This window comes from Moschus berezovskii, chromosome 2 (genome assembly GCF_049115385.1).
Source record: "Moschus berezovskii isolate FMDL1 chromosome 2, NW_MosBer_1.0, whole genome shotgun sequence".
Taxonomy (NCBI): domain Eukaryota; kingdom Metazoa; phylum Chordata; class Mammalia; order Artiodactyla; family Moschidae; genus Moschus; species Moschus berezovskii.
In genome coordinates, this window is record NC_142461.1 from 44,716,871 (window position 1) to 44,731,175 (window position 14,305).

A 14,305-nucleotide genomic window follows, 5' to 3' on the forward strand; every position below is an offset into this window, starting at 1 on the left:
AAACACCTGAACTGAGACTAAGGTAGTAAGTGCTGCATTGGCAAGGTTAGCACAACCGCACGGAGCGCATTAGCTAGGAGTGAGGGTGGGGCTGAGGCAGAGACGGGTAAGATCTGAACCAAAAGCATCACTGTGAGCTCCTAGGGTCTGAGGCTCAGAGGTGGCAGCTGAGATAGAAAGGGTGGGTGAGGTGTTGGTGCTGGGTTATGCTTGATGATGGTGAGCAGGAATCAAAATGACGTGTAGCTCATGGACTAGAGGGGAGACCAGTGACGAAATTAGCTAAATGAAGAGAGGAAATTTGTTTGGAAAAAAGCTGCAGGGTTTTACATATGTTGTGTTTGAAGGGCAGGTAAGGCATCCTAGAGGAAAAGTCCAGGAGTTTGACAAGTTGGACTAGAGCTCAAGAAAATCAGAGATAGACACATACATTGAAATGTCATCTATATTAGGGTAATAGTTATTATTAAACCTGCTAAAAAAACACTGCCTGTACCATAATCCATCCTTACCATTCAGAGACACTACCCAGCCATATACATACAAAGCAACAGAAACTTGAGTGGTGGGACTTTTCTGGCAGTCCAGTGGTTAAGACTTCACCTTCCAGTGCAAGGGGGTGTAGGTTCAATCCCTGGTCGAAATGCTAAGATCCCACATGCCTCGCAGGCAAAAATCCAAAACATGAAGCAAAAGCAATATTGTAACAAATTCAATGAAAAATGCTGCTGCTGCTGAGTCACTTCAGTCGTGTCCGACTCTGTGCGACCCCATAGATGGCAGCCCACCAGGCTCCTCTGTCCCTGGGATTCTCCAGGCAAGAACACTGGAGTGGGTTGCCATTTCCTCCTCTGCGTGAAAGTAAAAATGAAAAACGGTCAACATCAAAAAATCTTAGAAAAAACTTGAGTATGATGGGACTCAGGCCTCACCATCAAGGCTTTGCATTATCCTCTCAGCTCCTAATGCTGGAAAGATCATCTAAGAGGACACCATGACAGAGCATCTTAATTTATATAGAAGAGTTACCTATAACAAAAGCTGGAGCTTCCCAGCAGCTCAGTGGTAAAGGACCCACCTGCCAATACAGGAGACACAGTTTCAATCCCTGGGTCAGGAAGCTTCCCTGGAGTAGGAAATGGCTACCACTCCAGTATTCTTGCCTGGAAAATGCCACGGATAGAGGAGCCTGGTGGGCTGCAGTCCATGAAGTTGCACAACTAAGTGACTGAGCATGCATGATACCAAAAGCCACCAGACCAGTCTAAAAGTCAAATTTTGTTACCCTAAAATGTTGCTTATAGTTTAGGTGGTAGGTAACCAGGATTTTATAACTTTCTACATAAATATTATGGCAGTAATTCAGTTAACAGATGCCCATAGGTATCAATGAACTGGCTGCAATAATACATTGTATACTAAATACATATTTTAATCCGGTAACCAAATCTTGGAACCTTGTTTTCCTCCTGAGCCACCATCATTCTGAGTCCTCACTCAGAACAACTCTGTAAAGAAGACAGTATATTTTTCCTGTTTCTTTCTCCTTAAGTCTTTGGGTGTGTGTGCTCAGTTGTGTCCAACTCTTTGTGACCCCATGGACTGGAGCTCACCAGGCTCTTCTGTCCATGGGAATTTTCCAGGCAAGAATACTAGAGTGGGTTGCCATTTCCTACTCCAGGGGGTCTTCCCGACCCAAGGATCAAACCCTCATCTCTCGTGTCTCCTGCACTGGTAGGTGGGTTCTTTACCACTGTGCCACCTGGGAAGTCTACACCTTTGAGAAGTCTGCTTAGGGTCACCTTGGCACATTCAGAATCTTCTAGCTAAGTCATCACCTGGAAGTTTGAAAACTAATTAGTGCTAAACCTTAATATTATGTAGGAAGATGGGGAGAACAAAAGCAATATTGTTCCCCAAAACTCTGCAGTCATTTCTAAGCATATTATCATCTAAGACCTGGTTCACAATCTCTCCAATTTCCAAGGTGACTGGTTGCAGTTCTTGTGTTTTCTCCATTATAAGAGCATCAGCAAAGGGGAGGGGTGATCTGGTTACCTTGCTAGAGCTGATAAAAACTAAATCTTTTATCCCATTTAAGAAGCATTTTTAAGCCAGAAATATACCTGAGATGTCTTCTCGTCCCAATCCCGTTGTATATCAGATGAGGAAATGAAGGCCTAGAAAATTTAAGTCATAGTGTAACAAAGGAAAACTCTTCATCATATTCCCCTTTCTTGATAAAGCAGGGGTTTTAGCTTTTGAGTTTGGAAACAGAATAACAGTCACATTCTCCCTAAAGCCAAGGGCAAGCCACCATGTCCTTCCTCTGAAACAAACAAACAAAACACAGATGCCAAGATTAAGGTCCCTGACTGGAAATTGGAGCCCTGCCCATGATGCTGGGCAGGCTTGGTCTGAACCTTGTGATACTGTTATCAAAGCTGTGAGCAGAGGCCAAGTCTAGCCACATGTACAGTTTTGAAGACTCAAGCAAATTTATGGTACAAACCAACTAACTCTTCAAAGTTAAGGTATGTACTGTCCCAGTCACCATTGTTGAGATAGGTTTAACACAATGACCCATCTTGAGAGAAATCAAATATATATATATATATAATTATATTTATACACATTCACACACACACATATATATCTATTTCACAAACGTTTCCAATGTCAAGTTTGCCAGTGTGGAATACGCATCTACCCCAGGTTCATCCTAACACATCTCTACCTCTATAAACCTCTTCCCTTCCTCCCATTCTTCTTAGACCATTCTTTTTTTTTTTTGACCCTGAACTGGCGATTCATTTCACATATGACAACATACATGTTTCAATGCCATTATCCCAAATCATCCCACCCTCACCCTCTCCCACAGAGTCCCAAATACTGTTCTATACATCTGTGTCTCTTTTGCTGTCTCGTATACAGGGTTATCATTTGCATCTTTCTAAATTCCATATATATGTGTTAGTATATTGTATTGGTGTTTTTCTTTCTGGCTTACTTCACTCTGTATAATAGGCTCTAGTTTCACCCATCTCATTAGAAATGATTCAAATGCCTGAGTCATACTCCAAGTAATACTCCAAGCCAGGCTTCAGCAATATGTGAACCGTGAACTCCCAGATGTTTAAGCAGGTTTTAGAAAAGGGAGAGGTACCAGAGATCAAATTGCCAACATCCGCTGGATCATGGAGAAAGCAAGAGAGTTCCAGAAAAACATCTATTTCTGCTTCATTGACTATGCCAAAGCCTTTGACTGTGTGGATCACAATAAACTGTGGAACATTCTGAAAGAGATGGGAATCCCAGACCACCTGACCTGCCTCTTGAGAAACCTGTATGCAGGTCAGGAAGCAACAGTCAGAACTGTACATGGAACAACAGACTGGTTCCAAATAGGAAAAGGAGTGCGTCAAGGCTGTATATTGTCACCTTGCTTATTTAACTTATATGCAGAGTACATCATGAGGAACGCTGGGCTGGAAGAAGCACAAGCTGGAATCAAGATTGCCGGGAGAAATATCAATAACCTCAGATATGCAGATGACACCACCCTTCTGGCAGAAAGTGAAGAGGAACTCAAAAGCCTCTTGATGAAAGTGAAAGAGGAGAGTGAAAAGGTTGGCTTGAAGCTCAACATTCAGAAAACAAAGATCATGGCATCTGGTCCCATCACTTCATGGGAAATAGATGGAAAAACAGTGGAAACAGTGTCAGACTTTATTTTTTTGGGCTCCAAAATCACTGCAGATGCTGATTGCAGCCAGGAAATTAAAAGACGCTTACTCCTTGGAAGGAAAGTTATGACCAACCTTGATAATATATTAAAAAGCAGAGACATTACTTTGCCAACAAAGGTCCATCTAGTCAAGGCTATGGTTTTTCCGTGGTCATGTATGGATGTGAGAGTTGGACTGTGAAGAAGGCTGATCGCCGAAGAATTGATGCTTTTGAACTGTGGTGTTGGAGAAGACTCTTGAGAGTCCCTTGGACTGCAAGGAGATCCAACCAGTCCATTCTAAGGGAGATCGATCCTGGGTGTTCATTGGAGGGACTGATGCTGAAGCTGAAACTGCAATACTTTGGCCACCTCATGCGACGAGTTGACTCACTGGAAAAGACTCTGATGCTGGGAAAGGTTGGGGGAGGGAGAAGAAGGGGACGACCGAGAATGAGATGGCTGGATGGCATCAACGACTAGCTCCGGGAGTTGGTGATGGACAGGGAGGCCTGGCGTGCTGTGATTCATGGGGTCGTGGAGAGTCAGACACAACTGAGCAACTGAACTGAACTGAACTGAACTGAATACTCCATTGTGTATATGTACCAAAGCTTTCTTATCCATTCGTCTGCAGATGGACATCTAGGTTGCTTCCATGTCCTGGCTATTATAAACAGTGCTGCAATGAACATTGGAGTACACGTGTCTCTTTCAATTCTGGTTTCCTCGGTGTGTATGCCCAGGAGTGCGATTGCTGGATCATATGGCGGTTCTATGTCCAGTTTTTTGAGGAATCTCCACACTGTTCTCCATAGTGGCTGTACTAGTTTGCATTCCCACCAACAGTGTAAGAGGGTTCCCTTCTCTCCACACCCTCTCCAGCATTTATTGCATGTAGACTTTTGGATAGCAGCTACCATTCTTCTTAGTCCATTCTTCTTTCCCCTCCTCTCTCTGATACTCCCATTCTCCAAATCTCCATCCCCATCTCCTCAAAGAAAACTGCTTCCATTCTCTTGTTTTTTTCTCTCTCTCTCTCTTCCTCTTTTCTTTCTTAATAGCCCTCTCTCCCCACTACCCATGGAACACATACACACACTCAAGGCCAACACATGGCTCCTTCCACATGTCAAATGTAATTAAGTCACTTAGCTTGCAAACATTACATGTGGACTAGGTACAAATTACTATGATAAATCCTATAGGTGATATAAGTTCCTGATGGTCTTCACTTTATCTAGAAATTTCCTCTCCTTTTCACTATCTCATTTTTATCCCCCTCCATCTTTTCTCAACCCTTTGAAGAGTTATCTTCCTTCGCCATCTCTGCCTAAACTCAAAAAACTCCTTTCAGCCAAAATCAATAATCTTTCCAGGGCTTCCCTGGTGGCCCAGGGGTAAAGAATCCACCTGCCAATTTAGGAGACATAGGTTCAATCCCAGGCTCAGGAGGATTCCCCTGGAGAAGAAAATGGCAACCTACTCCAGTATTCTTGCCTGGGAAATCCCACGGACAGAGGAGCCTAGCAGGCTACAGTCCATGGGATCACAAAAGAGTCAGACATGACTTAGCAACTAAACAACAATGACTTTGTGCACGTGTGTGTGTGTTATTCACTCCTCCTTCCCTTATACAATCAATGCTATTAACCATTGCCTCTTTCTGAAACTCTTCTTCTGGCTCTGGTGACATTCCATGAGACTCCTTACCCTTTTCTCTCTCCAACACACTCTCTTTTCCCCTTCAATAGCTCAGCCTCCTCTTCAGCTAAGTCCTAACTAGCCCGATTTTCCAGACTTCATTCAACTCTCTGCTTTTCTATAGTTGTTTCCTCTCCTTTCTACTAGCCATCAATTTCCGTCACTTCAATTTATTCCAAAGTTGAGGATTCCTAAATGTTTTCTTCTTACCTGGTTCCCATATCTTCAGTTATGTACTGGACATTTTTCTGACATCTCAAATCTTTACTTCAAACTCAGTGCATCTAAACTTAAACACTATTTTCCTCCAAAACTCAGTCGAACAACAAAATCTTGGTTTCAGGTGGTGACACCACCATTCCTCTTAAGCCAAAATCTTGACATCATTCTTTATCCCTCCTTCCCTTTCACAAGCCAGGTACTAAGCCCTGGAAGATCTACTTTCAAAATATCTCACAGAATAGTCACTTCTTTCTATTTCCACCTTTGCCCAAATCCTATGACCCTCTTCCTGACAAAGTGACAGAGTGACATGATCTCCTGGTCACTAGTCTCCATATATTCTAGATCATCCTGCTTCTGCAAACTTTCAGCTACTTCCCAATGTCTTGAAAAGGAAGTTTGAATTTCCATTATGAGCATTCAATCCTTTTGACCTGACTCAAACCCACCACTCCAAGCCTCTATACCTTCAGACTGGCCATCTATTCCAAGAACATGGAATGATAATCCTGGTATAATTTATTCATTTGTATTTCTTCTCCTTCCTGAGGCAACATAGCATTGTTAAGAACATGAACCCTGGGGCAAGAGCAGCTGAACTGACTCACTGACTAGCTGTGTGACCACAGATAAGTTGTTCTATCCACTCCATGCTTCAGTTTTCCCATCTTACAGACAAGATAATCACTGCAACTACTTCAAAGGATTTAAGGAAAGAATAAATGATTTAATGCAGGGAAGGCCAGATAAAACAGTGTATGGAACATTAAAAGTGTAAAATAAATATTAGCTAGCAATTATTATTAATAACACCATGCATTCACATCTTATATAGCTTTAAAGTCCAGCTTAACTCCAAGATTTCCATAAAAGCTTCTATATTAACCTTACTAACCAGTTTACACTTCCTCTTTTTAGTTCATGTATTTCATTCTTCAACAAATATTTGCCCAACACCCACAACACATCCTGTACTACACATAGTTTCAAGGTTATAAGGATGGACATGATACAATCCTGTCTGTAAGGAGCTCACAGTCTAGAGGAAAAAAACAGATGTTCCAGCACACAATAATAATTTTAGGAATCCTGATGAGGAAAGAAGTCCCTCTCTTTTCTATGTAGGGTCTCAGAGAAGAACTTCTTAGGTGAGAGGAGTAGGGAACATAATGGATTACAAAAATAATATATGCAAATCCATTATAGCATCAAATAGCATGATGAAGTAGGAAATTGCCAAGTTTTATTTATCTGTTTCCAGCTGTTATATCCTGTTATATATAGTCTTTCCAACTAGAGCTGAATTCGCTAAAAGCACAGAGAACTACTTAATTACAGAAGCAATTCTTGTGTGCTAAATAAGTCTAATCTCTTTTCCTCTTTTTATATTCCTTCAGATCCCAATAGAAACTGAAATATAAGAGAGGTTTAATAAATATGTTAGACTGAGTTACACTCCCACTGGGACTCCTCTTACAAGACCATAGGAAAGACTGAATATCGAGGGAATGCTTCCTCAGGGAGATGGATCTTGCACTAAAGACTTAAAGTGACAGTCAGTTAGGGTTTGGATGCATGGAAAGGAGGCATGCATGCTCAGTTGCTAAGTCACTTCTGACTGTCTGCAATCCCATTGACCATAGCCCGCCAGGCTCCTCTGTCCATGGGATTTCCCAGGCAAGAATACTGGAGTGCGTTGCTATTTCCACCTAAGACACCCAAGGAAAGGAGGAGGAAATCCAAATGGAAACAGCATCTAAAAGGTCATAAACATGGAGTACAGGTGTGTGAGACAGTGAAGAAAGCCACAATATAAGAAAGGGTTAAGGATCTTATAATAGGGTATGAAAGGAGATAGATTAGGTAAGTAAAATGGGTCCAGCCTAAAAATATCCCAAAATGCCAGGAAACATTGCAATGTCATCTTCTAGTAGCATCTTCTAGGAACCATCAACACAACTTCCTTTTCTATAAATTGAGAAATGTTTAACTTTCCTCCCATCTTTAAAAAATGTCTGTGGTTGAATTCAGCAACTCTGTGGATACTTCAGCTTTTAATTGTTTTCCTTAAAATCAATTAGTATAGATAGGAAATCATTCACAGTGTTCCTAAATTGAAAGAGAAAAAAAATTCTGGAAAGATTTAACAATTCTCATTTTTAACTTCACTGAAGCTCAAACTGGGTTTTGATCAGTCACAGAACCTAAAACAGCGTGTTGTTATTGTTTAGTCCCTAAGTTGTTTCCAACTATTTTACTTCCCCATGGATGGTAGCCTACCAGGCCCCTCTGTCCCTGGGGTTTCCCAAGGAAGAATGCAGGAGTGGCCTGCCATTTCCTTCTCCAGGGCATCAATCCAACCCAGGAATCAAACCCATGTCTCCTGTATTGGCAAGCAAATTCTTTACCCCTGAGTCACCAGGGAAGCCATAGAAGATGTTAATAAATACCTGTTTAATGATGACATGAAGATCTGTCTTCCCAAGGCATAAGAAGGAACAGGCACTTCAGAGAAGAGTAACTTACTAACACCCTTTTTAGTCTCCCCAAGAGCCTCGTGGTGGGAAGAAACATTCTTCTAAGATTCCATTCTGACCCACTTTCTATGGGATAGAGTCTGAATCAGAAATGGAATCCTCCTGGACTCAACATTGCTGAAGCTGGTCTAAATTATATACCCTTATTATTAGTCCTGTTCAATTTCAAAGCAAGTCATTGGGGTTACACAGAAGCTGCAAATACAGCCACAGTGATGTTCTGACACCTCATCGCACGTCAAATATCCCTAAGCAATGAAAAGCACAACTCTCTATCTTTTCAAGTTAAAAAAAAAATCACCCACCTAAGTTCTTAGCAGGGGAATCTAAGTCATTGTTAAAAATGTAAGATATGTCCATAATTAATATTCTTGTTTGAGTGAGTGGGTAATGACTAGGAGTTACTCTTATAATCAATACATTACGCAGTGGATTGTGAACCAACAAGGTGACTCAGATATGCAGAAAGGGGCTCACGATTAGATTAGAGATCAGAGTGAACTGTGAGTGGGTGACTCTTATGACACCATCAGGAACTATAAACCTAGTTACCTTGGCAACCAGAGTCCCCAAGATAATGAAGATGATGACAAATGAAAAAGATGACGGTAATGGTGATTCAGAGATAAAGTCGCAGCTCTGTTAAGTAAGAAACTCACCACCACCACTCACTTCTCTTCCAACAATGAAAATATAAGCTAAAATAACCTGAATGGTCACACATAGACTGAATTAAGATGCCTAGGAAATTAGTATTGAAATCCTAATGTCCAAGAAGTCTAAACTCTTTCTCATATCCTCTAACAAGCAGTTGAGTAGCCCTTGAACATATCCAGCCCACCTCTCTTTTGGTGCTGAGAGTCATCAAAATGAGAATTTAACAAACAAGCAATTTCCTAATTTCCGTGGGGCCTGGGTTACCTTACCTCCAGCTTCAGGGACCAATTCTCATACAATGATTCTCAGACCAAAAACTGAGTACATTTTTTTTTAATGACAACACCATGTCATTGACCAAAAAAGAGTCAAAGAAATTACCAAAAGAGACACAGATTCCTTAACACCTCTTAGAAAACCAGAGACCCCTTCAGTCTGTCACATAGCCACCTAGCTGTCAATTTTTTCCCTCAAGTTCAGCATAACTGTCTACTAAGAGAAGTCCCGGCCTCTGTGAACTTTCATAAACAAGAAATTTCTTTTAGAAAAAGGCAAACAAAAATTGAACCAAGATGAAAAGGAAAAAGGATAAATAACTGTGCTTTCAGAGGGCCTGCCTTCTGATTTTTAGACAAGAAAGTTTGCAGTGAAAATTGTGTATCGTTATCAAAGCCAATACGTGTGAATAAAGAGCTATTGTTTTAAAGATGATAAACCACAAATGGCATTTTCTTCTGGGATGTTGGTGGCATAATAATTTTCATTTTGTAAATGTCAGCACATTGCAAGCAGGAAATACTTGGAGGAAGATAGCCACACACGATAAAAGCTGAATGGTAGCCATGTGGCATTTTGACACGAGAATAGAATAAAGATATTAAAAAAGAGGATGGTGTATGTTTAAAGGAGAGACAGTGAGGTCCTCCCCCTCCCCAAAGTAAAGGTTTGAATGTGGAAGCTTCAGAATAACCATTACAGATTCATTTCTTTTCTAATCTACCTGTGAAAATGACTCATCCTATTTCCTGGTATTGATATATTGGCATTAATTTTACAATCCTTGCTGTAAAAGTTCTTTCTGTATGGTTGCCTTTAAAAAAAAAAAAAAGGAGTATCTTTGGGTGTAAGAACAGAGTAAAACAAATTCTTTTTTTTTATTTTTAATTGGAAGCTAATTGCTTTACAGTGGTGTGTTGGTTTCTGCTGTACACCAACATGAATCAGCTATAAGTATCCATGTGTCCCCTTCCTCTAGAGACTCCTCCTCACCCCACCTCTCATCCTACTCCTCTAGATGGTCACAGAGCACCGGACTGAGCGCCCTGTGTCATACAGCAGCTTCCTACTAGCTAGCTATTTTATACATGGTGATGTGTATATTTCAGTGCTGCTCACTCAATTTAAAGCAAATTCTTAATTGCACTTTGGAAATGTCCATTAATTTTACTTGGAATGACAAAATACCCAGTCAATTTTTAACAGTCAGAATAACTGGCTACTGTGTATTGGTCATCATGTAGACACAGCAATCTGCTAGTTACCTTGCATTTTCCATGTCCATCTTTCTACCTAACTTCCCCAAGCCCAGCCTCAAAGCAATACTTTCTTGAGAGAAGTCAATGAATTTTGTGTACAACTACCTCAGAGGGGTCATTTGCTGAACTAAAAATAAAATCTTTAATTACCTTGCTTTGCTGATGGTTTTTCATTAAATACCGATCATTTTCCTGCCTTCTGTGCCTCTCTCAAAAAAGAAGTGCTATGGGGAATAGAGCAGCACCAGAGAAATCAATCGTGTTCAAATTGGCCATTTTGGACAGTTTCCTTCCTAAGGTTTGGGAAGAAATGAAAAGAAATGCTCTCGTTGAAAAAAAAAAAATGTGTTGTCCTGATTTTTGCCTTCATATTGGATGATTAGCTTGCTGAAAAAAAACCCAATATTGACTGAAAAATCAATGAACAATACTATGTATTCTAGGTACCCTCCTTCTATCCTCAACCACAAATTGTTTCCCTTTCAAGGGCCTCCAGTTCTAAGCTGGATTCCTATTCCAAAGTCAACAAAATCCTCTGTTGTGGATCTCAACTGCACAATTATCCAGTAAAAAAAGACATGTCATATTAGTAAAGGAATTGTGTCAGTTAAGGTTTGCTTATGCTTCCGGAGTCATTCTTCTTTAATTTTACTCTAAAGATCTTTTATAGTGTCATTAAAATCATGAAGAATCAGGTTCAGGTTTGACCTTCATAGGATAAATATTTAAAGCTATGCTGAGAGACAAAGAGAATTGTTAAATTGGTCAAAAAACCTATCCTTCACACACAGACACATGCACACATCTCAACACAGAGATAGCATTAGTCTTTCACAGTCCTCAGGAGGATGGCTACACTTTGACCAGAGAATTGCCTTAACTGTAACTTTTTCATGGAGGATAAAGAGGAGAGAAACAAAAGCACATGGAAGATTTTGCACCACTGATTAGAAGGGACCAGACATTTTTGTACCTTGTAATTATTTTTTTCTCATAAGCTTTCTTACTGAAAGACTCATTTTGAAAGTGCCTTCTCAAAAAAAAAGAGAAAGAAAGAAATTGCCGTCTCTACCCCTTTCCTACTTATATAGATGGCCACTCAGCACCAAATCTTAAAAGTGATTATGGGGGGTGAACTGGCATTTGAAACATAGATGTACCTCAAATCAAAGGCAATTTCCATGTGTATGATCTTTTCACTGCTTCTCTAGCTATCCCCCTTTTTAATAAATGTGCTAAAGGAAACACATAAAGCCTTGAGTCTTACAAAACATGTCTCCAAAAGAGAGTGAATGAATTGGTGATGATGGCTGTGCACAAAGAAAAGTATTTTGTATACAGTTACCAATTTTAAATAGTTTTCCATTGGAGTGAGGCTTCTCTCTCCTGTCTGCCCATTCTTTATGGCCTAATAAATTATGAGGTTTTAAATAGTCTTTAAAAATAAATTTTAGAGATCCCTTAAAAAACAGATATTGAAGATTCTTTTAAAGTATGTTTGTTAGCTCTCAGTGCTGGGTATTAACCTATCTCATCACCAGCTCATGTCTTTTATTATATCAACACCTTTTATAAATACACAGAATTTTTAAGGTGCTCACTGGCACCTCAACAACGAAATGGATGGGTGTATTGCACAGGTTGGGTAACTACACTCTTTGGAACTCACACACATGATATTTAAGGACAGCAAGAAATCATGCAATCCCCATACTACCAACATAAGTGAGAAAGAAAATGGAAGATGCTGGCCTTTCATTGTATCTTCAATGGAAAAATAACTATCCTTACTTCAATATGCCGATTAACCCGTATCTGTCCAATTTTTGAGCCAAGTAGAACCATTTTCTAACTCTGAGAACAAGTTGAACGAACACCTGACTCCAGACCACCTAAGTAAGCAACAAACTCTTTCTGTTGGGAACTGTGATTTACCAAAGATGATCTAACCATGGACATATCTGGAGCTAAGAAATTATAAAGCACACCCTATTAGGTGGAGTAGCATAAGAGCACAGGCCCTAGAGTCAGACAAAGGTGGTTCAGACGCTGGTTCCAACAACTCCTACATGTAGATCTTTAGCTAAATTAACATTCCATCCCCCAACTCTTTATCTGAAATGGGGTTAACTGTGATCACATCAGTTTTTCATCCTCATCCCCATCATCACTGAAAACTTAAAAAATTTCAACCACTTGAAACAGATATCAACCAGTTGTTTAAAAAAACTAATTTATTAGCATCTGTATGGCACCAGCTTCTGTGACAACTCCAGAATTCATTTTGGCACTCTTTCAATTCAGGTGACATGGCAAAAGAGTCAGACAGGACTTAGTGACTAAACATGACACGGTAATTATAGCCAACATTTATCTTGCCGGCCAAGCATTCACTATGCTAAACATTTCACGTGGTTTGTTTCATTTTATCCTCGCAATGACCTTGGGATGAAGTTATTATCATTCCCATTTTACAGATAAGGAAACTGAGGCTTCAGTTCAGTTCAGTTCAGTTCAGTCGCTCAGTCGTGTCTGACTCTCCGCGACCCCATGAATCACAGCACGCCAGGCCTCCCTGTCCATCACCAACTCCCGGAGTACACTCAAACTCATGTCCATCGAGTCGGTGATGCCATCCAGCCATCTCATTCTCCGTCGTCCCCTTCTCCTCCCGCCCCCAACCTTTCCCAGCATCAGAGTCTTTTCCAGTGAGTCAACTCGTCGCATGAGGTGGCCAAAGTACTGGAGTTTCAGCTTTAGCATCAGTCCCTCCAATGAACATCCAGGATTGATCTCCTTTAGAATGGACTGGTTGGATCTCCTTGCAGTAAGAGTTTAAATACTAGTCTAAGCTCAGTTATCAAGAAATAGATCTGTGATATGAACCCAGGCAGTCTAAGTCCAGAGCTTTCAGAACTAACCTGAGCACAGCAATATTCTTACATTTAAAAATATATATGTATACACAAATGTTAAAAATTCTTGGGACATTACCAACTAATAGTTAAATAAATCTGATTTAATTCCAAAGAATGCTTATTTAAGTATTTTTCTGGCTATAGTCTGAGAATCAATGAGTTTCTTCAATAACAGGTTGCCATTTCATAGCAAAAACTACACTTCAAATGTCCAAATGTCCTGAGTTCTTCAAAATTTAAGATGAACCATCCACTGATAAATGAAGAAAAGTATTGCACCTTTAGAAATATACCAAATAGAGAGTGTATGATTTAAAAACAATTTTTCTTGAAAAATAAATGAAATAAAATAAACCGAAACCCTCAAAAGAAAATGCTGGAGGAGGAGAGAAATCAAAACTGTTTACCTGCTACTTGAATTGAGGGGAAGAAGTTGAGAGCCAGGAGCAGCCTGAGGATCATGGTGCTGACGGTGGGCCACGGCTCCAGCCCCTCCTCCCTGAGAAGCCCAAGTGTGAGGTGAACTGAAGACACACTTGAGTGACTCGACTCGTCATCCACGGCCACCACCGCCAACTTACTTCTCTCAGGGCACATGATCAAGGGACTCAAACCTCAAGCATTTCACACAGGATATCACATTGTTTTGATGACTTCTGACTTTTCCTCTTCTTTTAAAGGCAAGCCTTTTCTTGTCACTGAAAGAGTATCAGTCACTCTGTGATGGTCTCATGGAAATCATGCTCCGCAGAGGGGTGTCAGAGCTGTGAAAAACGAGTGCTTGAAATCTAAAATCTAAGGGTAGACAGATGAGACGATTCTAAAAGAGGAGAGCTTTTCATCAGACGGGGATAGACTGTGTCCAAAAGACACAAATAAGAATTATACTGAGGGACTTCCCCACTGGTCCAGCGGTTAAGAATCTGCCCACCACAGCAGGGGACATGGTTTTAATCCCTGGTCCAGGAAGATCTCACATGCCGTGGAGCAACTAAGCCTGTA

General features: G+C 40.5%; 1 protein-coding gene across 1 annotated transcript in view; it reads right to left on the bottom strand.

The window, feature by feature from the left end:
- CD28 (CD28 molecule) overlaps positions 1-13,936 on the bottom strand; it is a 37,709-nt gene extending 23,773 nt beyond the window's left edge. Inside the window, exon 1 of the mRNA XM_055397783.2 lies at positions 13,711-13,936. Within this exon, the coding sequence (XP_055253758.1) occupies positions 13,711-13,900 (190 nt within the window). The 5' untranslated portion in view covers positions 13,901-13,936. The remainder of the gene's footprint in view (positions 1-13,710) is intronic.
- Between the last annotated feature and the right edge of the window lie 369 nt (positions 13,937-14,305).